Here is a 14,337-nt window from a genome sequence, read left to right as displayed (position 1 = left end):
GGGGGGGGATATTTAAACTACCACATTGAGCCACAAATCAAGCAAATAAAAAGCTTCTTTCTTTCTTTCTTTAAATAGAACTGTTTGTATGAATGAGAGGAAACAACTTTTGTGTTTCTTGGAATCGCCGCAAGATGGCGCTAAATCCTAATTTATACTCCCTAGTAACAGTTACCAGTCTGGCTTGCTGTTCTTTTTGACATATTTTGACACTCACCACCACGATCCTGGGTTATATAAATGAATCAGTCCCGGTTTGTATAGGCCAGGGGTGCCCAACCTTTTTTGAACCAAGGTCTACTTTAAAATTTGCCACCTAGCTGAGGTCTACCAGCCCAAAATGTACCGTAACACCCATTCAATATACACGTGAAAAACAGAAAATATTAATAGGGATTATAACAGTGTACTCACTGTACTGTACTGTACTCATACTGTATAGTAGGAATTGTAATTGAATGGAACGATTGCAACTTCTCACATTGGGCATACAGACAGCATGACCATTTATTGCACACTCTGCATACTGACAACACACTCACACAAAACATGTGGATTATGTCAAAAGTCACTGATAGTTCTCTTTTCTTTATATATATTTTTTTCTTTTTCTTTTTTATAGTTTTTTTTTAATTTTTCTTTTTTGTTGTCCTTTATTCCATGTCAGTTTCTTCCTTAGTGGGAAACCTGGCACTGGGAAGAGGAGGCTAGCTTGTCAAAGTCAGGGTCGTATGAGCTGGTTGCAAGTTTTAGGCAGGCCACAAGGTGCTCATCTGTCATTGTAGCTCTGTACTTTGACTTGATGAACTTCATGTGAGAAAAAGCAGACTCACACAGGTAGGTTGATCCAAATAAAGCAGTTATGATCAGGCAGGATGGTGAGCAGCTCTTCTTTTGCACTCATGTCTTCAAAGACCATTCTAATGAAAATGCATAGCTGTGCCACATCAATCATATCAGTAGATTCATCGAACTGAAGGGAAAAACACTCACAACTGTTGACGTCCTTCTTGAGTTGTGAATGAAGATCTTCGGACATGTCCTCACAGCGCCGGGTGACAGTATTCCGTGACAGTTGCATGTCTTTGACGGCATTCATAATCTCACGTTTATTCTCGAAACCATCGAAAAGTGACTCGGCAGCCACAGTAAACGCCTCTTTTACAAATTCTCCGTCTATGAAGGATTTTTTTCTTTTTAGCGAGAACGTGGCTGACACGATAAGATGCGACTGTAGCAGCTTTTGCCTTGGTGGTGGTGGGCCTAGTCAAAGTCGCCTGTTGCTCTCCTAATCCATCCTTCAGCTTCTGTAATTGTGTCTTTCGTAGGGCTGTTTTGGGGGGGAATTTTTCCTCGTACTTCAAGTTCTTGTGCGTCGCATAGTGGCGCTCCAAATTGCCTTTTTTCGGCAGAGCCACGCTTTGCCTGCAGATCAAACAGATTGTTTTTTCTTTGAAATAAACAAAAAAGTAATCCTCCTCCCATTCTTTGTGGAAATGGTACGTTTTGGGTCTCTTGGCTTGCGCTTGTGCCATTTTTGTGTTTCTCAAAAACAGCTGTCTTCCTTATCGCTCGGACACAACAACTACTTCCCACAACAAAAAGCATGCACTGGGCGGTGACCTGTGAGTGACCCTGTGATCGACCAATGATAGCTCTCAATTCTTAATTTATTCACGTGCAGTAGCCCCCCCCCCCCCCCCCCCCCCCCGATGTACAAGCAAACAACATGATGGAATCAATGCATAGTGAACTTGTAGAGAGCTTGTAGATCTGCTATTTTCGGTACAGTTACAGTACAGACACACACACACTACTACACGTTGAGTTGAGTTCAGTCAACATCATCCACTCGCTCGGAGTCGTTTCACTGAAACGCCCGATATATGTCCTCCCCCCCGAATTAATAAATTATTTATTTGAAATCATCTCGCGGTCCACTGGTAACCAGCCTGCGATCTACCGGTCGACCGCGATCGACTGGTTGGGCACCCCTGGTATAGGCTATACGCTACGGTGGTCCTCAAAAGTCATTATTTTCTGCAAAACATATTTATTTATGAATTTATTTTTATTCATTCATCCATTCATGTATTTCTTTATGTATTTATATTTATTCATTCATGTATTTATTCATGTATTCATTCATACATACGATACGACCTAGACTGTTGGTTGACCGGACTCTACTCTATGTCAACGAGTTACCAAAATACCACCTATCTAGGCTAGCCTGATTTCAAGACTCTACGCTGGAGCTTAAGAGTCTGAGCCTGTCTGCATACTATTTGATTGAAAAGGGGAGGGGATTTCAAATTTGAAATTCCCAATCACAAGCGATCTGGTGGGAGGGGTTGTGTTTGACTTTTGCACACAAAACAATCCCTCCTCCCCCTCCCCTCAATGACATGCACCCAACAGGTCACTGTCTTTGATGTTTCACTGATTAGAGAGAATCACTAACGAGCTATTCGACACTTGTATGGCTCAATCAATGACTGCCCTTTTGAAGTTCAAAGGGAGCAATTAAGAACTCTGGTGAGCCACGCAGCCACCCCTCCCTCCACTGTTTCTGTTGATTTTCACCCCACCCCCCCTCTCTCTTGCTTTGAATTCATTGGTCGGTTTCGCTCGGTTTGAGAGGTTTTCGTTAGCAAGAGCCACGTCATATGACACATCCAGACCAAGAGATGCAGTTCACTCAGAGAGTGGGCGGGTCTATTGGCTGGAGCCAGGCTATATCTAGGCTACAATAACTAAGCAACTACTGACACCTCTCAGCCTCAACCCAGTCCCACACACGTAGCGACCCTCTACAATCCTCTGTGTATTACTATAGTAGGCTATTTACCCCTTAAATCAGCAGCACCCATGGTCACGGACTCATGGAGTTAAATTAACATTGAGGTCTTGTAAATATGGACCGACAAGTAGGCTGTCTGTCAAACACGCGTGCACGCACACACGCGCGCGCGCACACACGCACGCACGCGCACACACACACACACACACACACACACACACACACACACACGCGCTGTGACACTGACACACTGACACACACCCCTTCCTTCGCACCGGCTTTACTATATCGTCTCATTCAGTCAGTCACCTCGAGGGCGACCAGAGCAGCAGCAGCAGCAACAGCAGAAAGAGAGAGAGAGAGAGACAGAGGGACACACTGATTCTGAACAAACTGCCACACGCACACACACGCACCCCACCATTCAGTCCCGTAATACCAACAGGCAGCGCAGCGACACCTCGCCCGACCTAAACCCCGGAGGCAGCAGCTTATTTGAGCTTGGGGGGCTGCTGTGCTGGGGGAAAAAGAATGGGACACCGGTGCTGCTTATTGCCATTACTGGACCTTATTGTTTCCTCTTGATGCTGGATCCAGACTGAGAGGCTGTGGATTGTCGTTTATATATTTATCGATAGAGAGAAAGAGAGAGAGACTGACTGAAGCTGTGCTCCGATAGAGAGTCGGTCGAGCCGCGGTTCCAAAGTGCTTTCCTCCTCGCCCCGGTTGGTTGGTTGGTTGGTTCCACCGCTGACACAATGGGCTGTTGCAGCGGGCGATGCACGCTCATCTTCCTCTGCACTCTACAACTGGTGAGTTGTGTTTTGTTTTTATTTAATTATTATTAATTATTTATTTTTCTAGATAGTTTGTTTCTATTTAATTGGCTACAAAGTGTCGTTAAAAAAATCATGAGCCTGTATTTATTTATTTTCTATAAATTAGAGGAAGTAAAAAGGCAGATTTCTTTGGCCACTTGTCCCTACTTAAAGAAGAATATAGGAGTAGCTCCATTGCGTCTTTTTTCGCACATTGTTTAAAAAGAACAATGTACAAACATGTCATGGTAGGTAGTAGGTAGACTAGATCATTCAGGGGTCTTCAACAGGGGGTCCGGGACCCCTAGGGGGTCCTCAGAGTTACTATAGGGGGTCCTCCAAATCTTTGTGTGATAACCATACCCTTTTCTCCTTTTTGTTACAATAACCACTTGAATGTCCATATTCTGAAAAATAGCAGATCTACAAGCAGATCGATAAGCTCACAACGCCTCGCAGGGCGAGGTGTTGTGAGCTTGTAGATCTGCTATTTTTGGCAAAGAGGTTTGGTGTAGAGGGGAAAAAGAGCAGATTAAACTGAGTGAAAGGTCAGGTTTATTAAGTATGAGTGGTTAAATATCTGTGAACACAAATTGACATGAATCCAAAATACACTGATGATTGTGCTGCCAAACGATGAAAATACAAGGAATCTATGAAAAGGTTGTGGGGGTCCCTGCTTCATCTCTCTCTCAGCTAAGGGGTCCTTGGCTTGAAAATGTTGAAGACCCCGTGTCTAGATGCTCCACGTGCAGCGATGCTGCATGTGTTTTCTCTTCTCTATCTAATCAGAGGTGCTGTCTTGTAGTGTTGACTCCCTGTCATTTTGTCAGAGGCAGCATATGTAAGGGCGGGGGTGTTGGAGGGGTCAACCCTGCTCCTCTACCCAGGGTTGCAGCTCAAAAACCTTTTCATGCCAAGGTCCCCCAGATTAATTTGGCCGCAGACCTCCATCTGAAAGGATTTTGTCACCCCCCCCCCCCCCCCCCCCACCCCCACCCATATAAGATTTGTGCTGATAAAATGCTTCAAATATTCAAAAAGTATCTGACATTTATTTTCAAATAGCTGGATCTGATAATCTGACATTGATGCTATGAACTACTTTTGCTGGGAACCGCCTCAAGGACCTCTGTGGGGTCCCTGGACCGCACTTTGAGAGCCACTGGGCTAGCCTATCATTTGGATGTCAGCTGTCCTCCCCCAGTGATTGCAACACACAGTAGTGATGGACAGTACAGAAGCTAACAGGGGTTGACTGTAGAGTAGACTGTACAAGAAGAGAGATAGGATGTGGCTCATGTTTATTGTGCATAATAATAAATCAACGTTAGAAATCAACTCCTCCTGTTCATGTTGACATGGTGACCTGCCCCTCCATGGATTTACTATCAACTGCTAGGTCACTGGTTCTCAACATATGGCCCGTGGACCCCCAGGGGATTGTAATGCACGGTCCTTGTAGGGGCTGCAGTCTGGGGCAGCAAACATCAGGACAAAAAGAAAGAAAGAAAGACCAGACTGTTGCAAATTGGCGGCAAAACAGGGACGTGCAGAGAATGTTAGAGAGGCAGGGGCTGAAATTTCTAAAAGGGCCTTTTGGTGGAAATATTGAAAATAGCAGACCTCCAAGCTCACAACGCGTTGTGAGCTTGTAGGTCGCCTATTTTCGGTGTGTGATACCACACTGAACTAAGCATAATTAAGTAAATACTGGAGATGTGGCATAACATGGATTTCTACACAGAGAGGGCAATTCTTTCAGCATAAGATCCAAGTTCAGGAGAGTTTGGACGAGGCAATTCTCTTGAATGCTGCCTTCAGATATGTCTTAGAAAGGAGGCATTTGCATTTCTTTCACCAAAGCAAAAACTGCATTCATGGTCTGGAAGATGGATAAAAGGGCAGGGGCTCAAGCCCCCTTTGATGTCTATGTGCACGTACCTGCGCCAAAATAGTGTCGAAAATAGTGTCCAGCGGGGGAGCTGCTGTGCCATAGCATTCACCCAGTTGAAGAAGAGAAGACTTTCTAGCTGCAACCCCCCCTCCCCTTGTGCTTGCAGATTGCCTGTTGTTGGAGAAGAGACTTAGCATAGATGGAAATACCAGCAGACCCTGGGGGACCTCTGTTAACTATAGGGATTAAGTTGTTAATTTGTTTCCCAATTTAGTCATTATGCCATCCTCCCTCCCCCCAGTGTATAGCCCCTGGTTACCCGCTACCCGTTGGTCTTTGGGAGTCAGACAGCATGTCCTCAGATACACGTGGTGTTGCCAGCCGCTTCTTCTCACCTGACAGTGAGGAGTTTCACTGGGAGGGCCGTAGCTAGCATGTGCGGAGGAACACACTATCCTTCCCTGCTACCTGCCTGAACACTCCTAGCCTGGTGAATTAATATCGTCATGTTGCTCCTTTCGGAATCTCTCCCTCCGCTATGCAGCTCTGAGATGAGGTTCCTCACTCTCGTCAACCAGAATCGGGACGTTGGGGGAAAGATCCGCCGTTCGTGAACACTTCTTACTTTTTGTGAACATTCTATCCAAAAAGTAAAGGTCCTATGCCGGTCTCTCATCTGTTTATTTCTCAAGTGTGGAAGAAAATCGAAGCAGCTTGTTGAAATAAAGAGTTTATATCGCTCATTTTGTCAGCCGGTCCCATGTTTTTTAGACATTCTGGAAGTTGCGGCCACATAGGAAACATTACTACCTCCCCTGGTCACGTGGTATATACACAACGAATAAGAGTGGGGGAAACACAGAACCGTCTGACAAAATATGCGATATAAACTCTTTATTTCAACACGCTGCTTCGATTTTCTTTCACGCTTGAGAAGTAAATAGAGAGATCGGCATAGGACCTTTACTTTTTGGATAGAATGTTCACAAAAGGTAAGGTTCGCGTTCGCGAACGGCGGATCTTCCCCCCCAACGGCCCAATCGTGGTTGACGAGAGTGAGGAACCTCATCTCGGGAGCTGCATAGCAGAGAGAAAGGTTACGAAAGGAGCTAATTGTCATGTGTCTTCTCTGGAAGAGCCAATCAGCGTCCCCGAGCGCAGACACTGATTGGTTGAAACTGTTTTGGTTTCTGCCACCCAGCACTTCTTTGGGGTCCAGGCGGCTCTGCAGCATACACATGGTGATATGAATTCACACGACCAGGATGGTTTACCTATAGGCTAGAACACATCCCCTCCCCGGCCGACTTCTCGCTTCCGGACAACGCAGCTAATTGTGTTCGTTGGTGCATCCGACCAAGCCCGAGGCACCTCAGAGGACTCAAACCCCCCCAGTCTCCACGGTGGTTGGGCAGGAACTTTACCTCTGTTCCACACAGACACCCCCATATATATATCAAATCATGTACATATCTGGCTGGCTGGCTGGGTATCCAATCCACGGAGTCCCCCGTCATGGGAAGCAGTGATCCACAAAAACGCTGCAAACGCAGTAGAGACTGTCGCGGCTTCGCCATCGGGAGACAGATTGCTTTCAGCTGGTGATCAGTGAAGTGAAGGCCGCCGTGACATTTCACTGATGGCATCTCTGCACCGTGGTGGTGGCAGTTGTTGTCTCCAAACTGCGGTCAGCCAGCCAGCTTCGATGCTGTCCCCCCCTCCCCCCCTTGAATGGAGTTTACTTGACAGGGTGTGACAGGGTTATTTATGGTGGATATTAAAAACTTGAAGCTGGGGCTCTCACTTTCAAACGGGCTCCCCCGGTCCCCGGTAATACAGCCCCCCCCTGTCAACACGGTGCTGGGGAAACAATAAAGTGTGTTCTTGACTGAAAGAAAGGTTCTGATGCATCGTCTCACACTTGAGGAGAGGGAGAGGATGGAGAGAAATGGGAGGAGGGGGTTGTCATCATCTGCTGGAGCGTGATTTATATCATCTCCTGTCAGGTGGAAACCTCATTATATCCACAACTGTTACTTTTCAGAATTCAAACTCAAAAACAGCAAAAGAAGTGAGCTCGGAGCATGTAGATCTGCTGCTGCTTATGATGATGCTTTTGTGTGATGCTGTAGTGTGATTGTGGTGGAATTCTGGAATTCCGTTAATCGATGAGGCAATATAGGAGACCAGACAATATTCTAGGTGTTGATGGTTCTGCTTTATACACTAGTGCTTTGTACACTAGTCCTTGCCCGTTCAAACATAATGTGCTCTGAATGATGTGCAGTTTGGGTTATGAGGTGTGGATTGTATATGAGAGATTGAATGTAGGAGTCTCAGAAGTAATGTTGGAGAACCCAGACGTATCAGTGATTTCAGTTTTCATCTCCAAATTTGGGCACTGTTTAGTATCAGTGATGTCAGCACGCGTGTATATCAGACAGACATATATCGGACAGACAGACATTCGGTCGCTTATTAGTAGGACTAGAAGCTGGGCCGCCCTTCGGGCGGCCCAGCGTCTAGTCGGCGACCTGGCCAACTCGGGAACGATGTAAATAGAGAATGAATGCCCCGCCCTTTAATGCAAACCCCATTATACCTGTTGTCATAGGACCTGTTTTGACCATCTGTTTGCCTGTGTCCATTTATGCCCATATATGGAGATATCTGTATCTGTCTGTCTGTCGGCGTCCATTTTATGTCCATATATGGAGATCACTGCAGATATAGTTCTGGGTCCATTTTATGCCCATATGCCCATATATGGAGATATCTGTCTATTTGCGTCCATTTTATGCCTGCCCCACCCTTTAATGCAAACCCCAATATACCTGTTGTCATAGGACCCATTTTGACCATCTGTTAGCCTTTGTCCCCACCCTTTAATGCAAACCCCAATATACCTGTTGTCATAGGACCCGTTTTGACCATCTGTTTGCCTTCTGTTAGCCTTTGTCCCCACCCTTTAATGCAAACCCCAATATACCTGTTGTCATGTTGTCATAGGACCCGTTTTGACCATCTGTTTGCCTTCTGTTAGCCTTTGTCCCCACCCTTTAATGCAAACCCCAATATATGGAGATCTCTGCACACACAGTACCGGTTGCGGAAAACTCTGATGTCAGACATCAGCTCCGCATTCGGGGATTCATTTTTATGCCCATATCTGGAGAACGCGCGTGCCGGTGGGAAGAACGGTTCTCGAGATTCACATACATACATACACATTCACAGAGATTTTTTGTTGACTCCTGGCGTACGTGATGTCAGAGCCTTTTATGAAGTGATGTCACAATGAGTCAGCGATTGTGCCGATTTCCTCAGGAACAGCCTGATGTTAACAATCAGCTCCGCGTAAGGAGATTCCGAACGTTTCGCGCCGCTTCGGGAAAACCGCATGCCGAGTCGGGCCGAGGCCCGGCACTGCACTCCGCGCCGCAGCGGGGAACGCGTGTGCCGAATCTGAAGCCGGTGGGACGAACGGTTCTCGAGATACGCGGATTACAAACAAACAAACAAACAGACAGAGATTTGTCGCATTTATAGATAGATGATATCATGGGGAGAAGTACAATAACACTCATGTCAGTGGTACGGTAGTTCTACCAGGAGGAACAACTCAGAGATCACAGTTATTACTGTCGCTGCTTCAAGGACGAGCTGAACCATAACAAGATAGGCTGTACCAAAACAACAGCTATCAGGCCTAGTGACTGTAGATATTTAGACTAGCTATCATAATGTATTGTCATTGATGGTAAATATAAAGGTTATACATATGCAGTCATATCATTTCTTCCTCAATGATCAAGTAGGCCAGGGTTCCCCAATAGGCGGTCCGCGGGCCATTTGCGGCCCGCGGGGGGCTACTGTCTGGCCCACACCAACCCCAGTAATAATGGTGGTATAAGAGAAGCAACAACACTAGTATATCGTCGTTGTCGGGTGGAAATCTCGCATCTCCAAATTTGTGCGTTCTTTTGCAAATCATACAAGGCCGTCGCACAAAAGTAGTGAAAACAGCAGATCTACAAGCACACAACGCCTCGCACCGCGAGGCGTTGTGTGCTTGTAGATTGGCTGTTTTCACTAGTTTAAATCATTTTTAAAATGATAAATTCTAAACTAACGGTTTTGGACATAACTGTCGCTAGAGTAGCGGGAACGCCACCGTCGCCCCCTGCAATGTTGTGGCCCTCGGCTTGGTACCCTAGACATAATTTGGCCCTTGGGGAAAACTAATTGGGGAACCCTGAAGTAGGGTGTTTATTTACCAAAAACACAAACAGTTAGAATATGGAGATAAGAGGTTTCTACACCGACAGCGACGATATGAAAAGAAAGAGAGAAAACTCAAGTTCAGCAAAAGGTGAACAGGCTGCTGGATGTGAGTGCGGTCTGCTTCAGACCTCTCCTGACCCCCGTCATGGTGGAAAGTCTTTACAGCGGGATTCTGAGGACACGGCCGTCCTCCCCTTCTGAGCCTTTTAGATTCACTGCTGATGGAAGAAATCCAATTGGGATTCACCTTACCACTCTCATAGAGCCCTGGCTGATACAATATATCTGTCATTATTTTTTTCACTCCATGTCTGTATGGGTAACCGGAACGTTCGCACCAAAACACAGACTCACCCCGTTTGTTAATTGTATTCTTCTTTTTGTTTGTTTTACTGGTGTTACCTTTAGGAATAAGATTACGTTTAGGCATAGTTTTTTACTGAGGTTACGTTTGGGAATAAGGCTAGGTTTAGGCATAGTTTTACTGAGGTTACGTTTGGGAATAATGATAGGTTTAGGCATAGTTTTACTGAGGTTGCGTTTAGGAATACCTGGTGGCGACCGTTCCAAGGTAGCCGAATTTTACCCGGGGTGAGCGTGTTTTGTAGCGAGCTTTCTTGTATGCAGCCGATGGGTCCCGATTTGTTACCACTTTCAACCTGGTGTCCCGCTTTTGGGCATGGTCATATATGGGCGTCCATTTTCAAATGTTTTCAAAGGGTAGTGTTGATAGCTCGTAGATCTTGTAGATTCAAAAAAATTGATTGTCTGCTTCAGTGTGAATCTTGGACTTCATGTGACCAGTCAGAAAACTTTGCCATCAGTTGTCAATGACGTCAGTCATCTGTTTAGTTTCACTGTTACTAATCTGATGATCAGTTGTCTTTGGAGGGGAAAAAAAGCAGTCTAAGTAAAGTGAAAGGTCAAGTTTATTAAGTATTGACGGTTCAAGTGGTTAAATATCTGAAAACACAAATTGACAAGAATCCAAAATACACTGATGATTGTGCTGTCAAACAATGAAACTATATGGAATCTATGAAAGGTTGTGGGGGTCCCTGCTTCATCTCTTTCTGAACTAAGGGGTCCTGTATGGCCTGAAAACGTTAGCTTCTTCATAACTGTCAGTGCCTCGCCGCACCCCTTCACCGCCTCACCTCTGAACTTCACAGGAGGCTGGTATGCGTGTGTGCGTGCATGCGTGTGTGTGTGTGTGTGTGTGTGTGTGTGTGTGTGTGTGTGTGTGTGTGTGTGTGTGTGTGTGTGTGTGTGTGTGTGTGTGTGTGTGTGTGTGTGTGTGCGCGTGCGCGTGTGCGTGTGTGTGTGTGTGTGTGTGTGCACGTGTGCGCGTGCAACACCTGTTAACGTCCGAGGGAGGGTCCCGTGTTGGGGAGACCACCTACCCTGTAAAAATCTCTCAATGTTGATTGATCCACTTGTGCAGAGAGGGTACAAAAATGTAACATGATTACATTTTGCAAGTTTCAAATCTGTATGTTTTTTCCCATAAAGTAAAGCCCTTCATCATACAAGACTGTCGCATAAAACTAGAAAATATATAGCAAAGAAAATAGCAGATCTAACAAGCACTTGCGGCTATTTTCACTTAAATAATGTTTTAAATTATTAAAAAAAGGATAAATACAAAACAAATGTTTTTTTTACAACAACGATATGTTAGGCACCGGGGACTTGACATTCTCCATATGGTGTGTTAGGGGTCACATTCATAAACCCCTCGGTCTGACTCTGAATGATCAATCCACACACACACACACACACACACACACACACACACACACACACACACACACACACACACACACACACACACACACACACACACACACACACACACACACACACACACACACACCTTGAGGCGCACACCTGTTTCCCCTTCTCCAGTTTTCGGCCCTTTTTTCTTTCTCTTTTTTTTACGTCTCCTCATTAGAGTGGGAGAAGGAGACATTTGTTCAGAGGTTTATGAAGCTGTCAACGACTCTGCTCTAAAGAGTCCCTGAAGACCCTGGGAAACAGCTTTATACCGTCCCCCCGGGCCACGTTCCTGGGTGACCTTAAACTTCCCTTTCCCGCAGCTAGAGAAACATACGTGCACATACATGCACACACTCAGGGACGTGCAGAGAATGTTAGAGAGGCAGAGGCTGAAATTTCTAAAGGGGCGCTGCGACGTGTTGTAAGCTTGGAGGTCGGCTATTTTCGGTGCGTTATGCCACACTGAACTAAGCATAGTCATAAGCATAATTTCTACACAGAAAGCGCAATTCTTTCAACATGAGATGCTGTATTCAAGTTCAGGAGAGTTTGGAGAAGGCAATTCTTTTGAATGCTGCCTTCAGTTATGTCATGGAAAGAGGGTATTTGCATTTCTTTCACCATAGTAAAAACTGCATTCATGGTCTGGAGAGGGCATATTTTACAGGTGGATAAAAGGGCAGGGGCTCAAGCCCCCTTTGATGTCTATGTATGCACGTGCCTGCAGGCCCTGCACACACTCACACTTTTATGGCGAGCGTGACATGCGAAGAGGAGTGACCGTTTGGTGACCCTTCAAAAGGTCATCTGGGGGTGTGTGTGTGTGGCGAGCGCACGTGCATGCGCGTGCTCATGTGCGTTTGATGTTAATTGCTGACCAGGGTCTTTAGTTTACCCGCCAGCTGAAGCGAGTGCATCTCCGGGGAGATGCCAACGTGACACTGAATTCATCCGTACAACGTTGTCAGTCACACACATGCCGAAAATAGCCGCCGCCTCGGCGAGTTGCGGGCTTGTGTGCATCGGCCACAACGGAGTATAAATAAACATTACTCCTGACCCATTACAGGGCAAAAACTACCATTAACAAAACAGCGTTACGCACCGCCCTGCCTCAGATGTAAAAATAGACCTTTTTCTTGCGAACCAGAACATGTGTGTCTGTGTGTGTGCGTGTGCTAATTAGGCAGACAGAGTGCTCTGATCAAACCTCTGCCGGCATCTGGGCCGGTCCCTAATTGAATTGCGGTCGGGGCTGTGATCGTCAAGCAGGGCCCATCTCTCTGGGACGTGGGGGAGTGGAGGGGAGGGGAGGGAGCTGCTGAAAATGAGCCTGGTATTGATTGGTGAAAGCCTTGTGTTGTGGTTGCTCTCTCTCTCTCTCTCTCTCTCTCTCTCTCTCTCTCTCTCTCTCTCTCTCTCTGTGCAGGGGTTGTCAGTGGAAGGTAACTAAGTACCATGGGGAAAATCGCGCTCTTTCGAAGTTCGAACGACCATCATTTCGACCGGAGGGTTAGCGACTCACTCCACGGAGGTTAGGGTTAGGGTGAGGGTTAGAGTCGGGTGTCGACATGTAGTGACAGTGACACGCTCCCAGTACTATGTACTGAAGTTTTTTGTTGTTGTTTTCAATACTTTTATTTCTACTGCGTTACATGTCAGAGGCGAATATTGCACTCTTTATCCACTAGGCTTACAATTATTTGAAAACCTTTGTTGCTGGTTACTTTTATTATTAAAAAAACATACATCAACCTCTTCAACCCTACAGTATATACTTTTCGGCCTTTTGAAAATATCAGATCTACAAGCTCACAATGCTTAGTTTATATTTCAATTCTAAAGAATGTGTGGAGGTGGTGTTGGTTGACCTACAGTATAATTTGACTTGTCAGTGAAGCAGATTGCACAGAGACTTGGCCCAGGCATGAGCTGTCCATCTGCATGCATGTATAGTCAAATCTAATCTCTGACAGTAGGCTACTACAAACATAATGGAGCCATTAAGGGGTCCATTTGGTCCAGTGTGTACACTCTTCAGAGTTCATTTGCTGCTGTTAACCTTTGGGACATGGACCTGTAAGGGTCCTAATGGTCATTTGGTGCCATTTTGTACTCTTATCAGAGATGGATAACACTCTGCATTTTAACGCGCGTGTTGCCGAGAGACAAACAAACGATTTAACCCTCAAAGACATGAGGTCCATTCTGCAAAATGCCATCTAAAGTAAACCTGAGAGGCTGAGTCAGTTATCCGTATCTTGAAACAAGTGGTGGAAAAAGTACTCAAATGTTTTACTTAAGTGAAAGTATCAATACTGCAATTATAGAAATACTCTGTTTTTGACATGTAGTGGAGTAGAAGTAAAAGTACTGAACATTGGAAATACTGAAGTATAGTACAAATACCTCAAAATTGTATTTAAGTACAGTACTTTGAAAATGTACTTAGTTACTTGCTTTACACCACTGCTTGAAACCCACCCGAGAAAACTGAGTCTCTCTCTCTCTCTCTCACACACACACACACACACACACACACACACACACACACACACACACACACACACACACACACACACACACACACACACACACACACACACACACACACACACACACACACACACACACACACACACACACACACGCACGCACCGTTACAGCATCAACATGTATTTACAGACACTAGGTTAAAGTACTCATTATGCAGCAAGGACCATTTCCACAATCACATTATTGGATTGTAATTAGTA

The 14,337-nt window shown here is 45.6% G+C and overlaps 1 protein-coding gene across 1 annotated transcript in view; it reads left to right on the top strand.

Moving 5' to 3' along the window:
• The first annotated feature begins 3,502 nt into the window (after window positions 1–3,502).
• The window catches only part of nkain4 (sodium/potassium transporting ATPase interacting 4), a 128,377-nt gene continuing 117,542 nt past the window's right edge, over window positions 3,503–14,337 (top strand). The window contains exon 1 of the mRNA XM_080733634.1: window positions 3,503–3,615. Coding sequence (XP_080589760.1) covers window positions 3,562–3,615 — 54 coding nt within the window. The 5' untranslated portion in view covers window positions 3,503–3,561. The remainder of the gene's footprint in view (window positions 3,616–14,337) is intronic.

This window comes from Nannobrachium achirus, assembly GCF_963921795.1.
Source record: "Nannobrachium achirus genome assembly, chromosome: 9".
NCBI classification, from domain to species: Eukaryota; Metazoa; Chordata; class Actinopteri; order Myctophiformes; family Myctophidae; genus Nannobrachium; species Nannobrachium achirus.
Note: the sequence above shows the minus strand (reverse complement) of the source record. Positions and strands in the feature narration are given on the sequence as shown.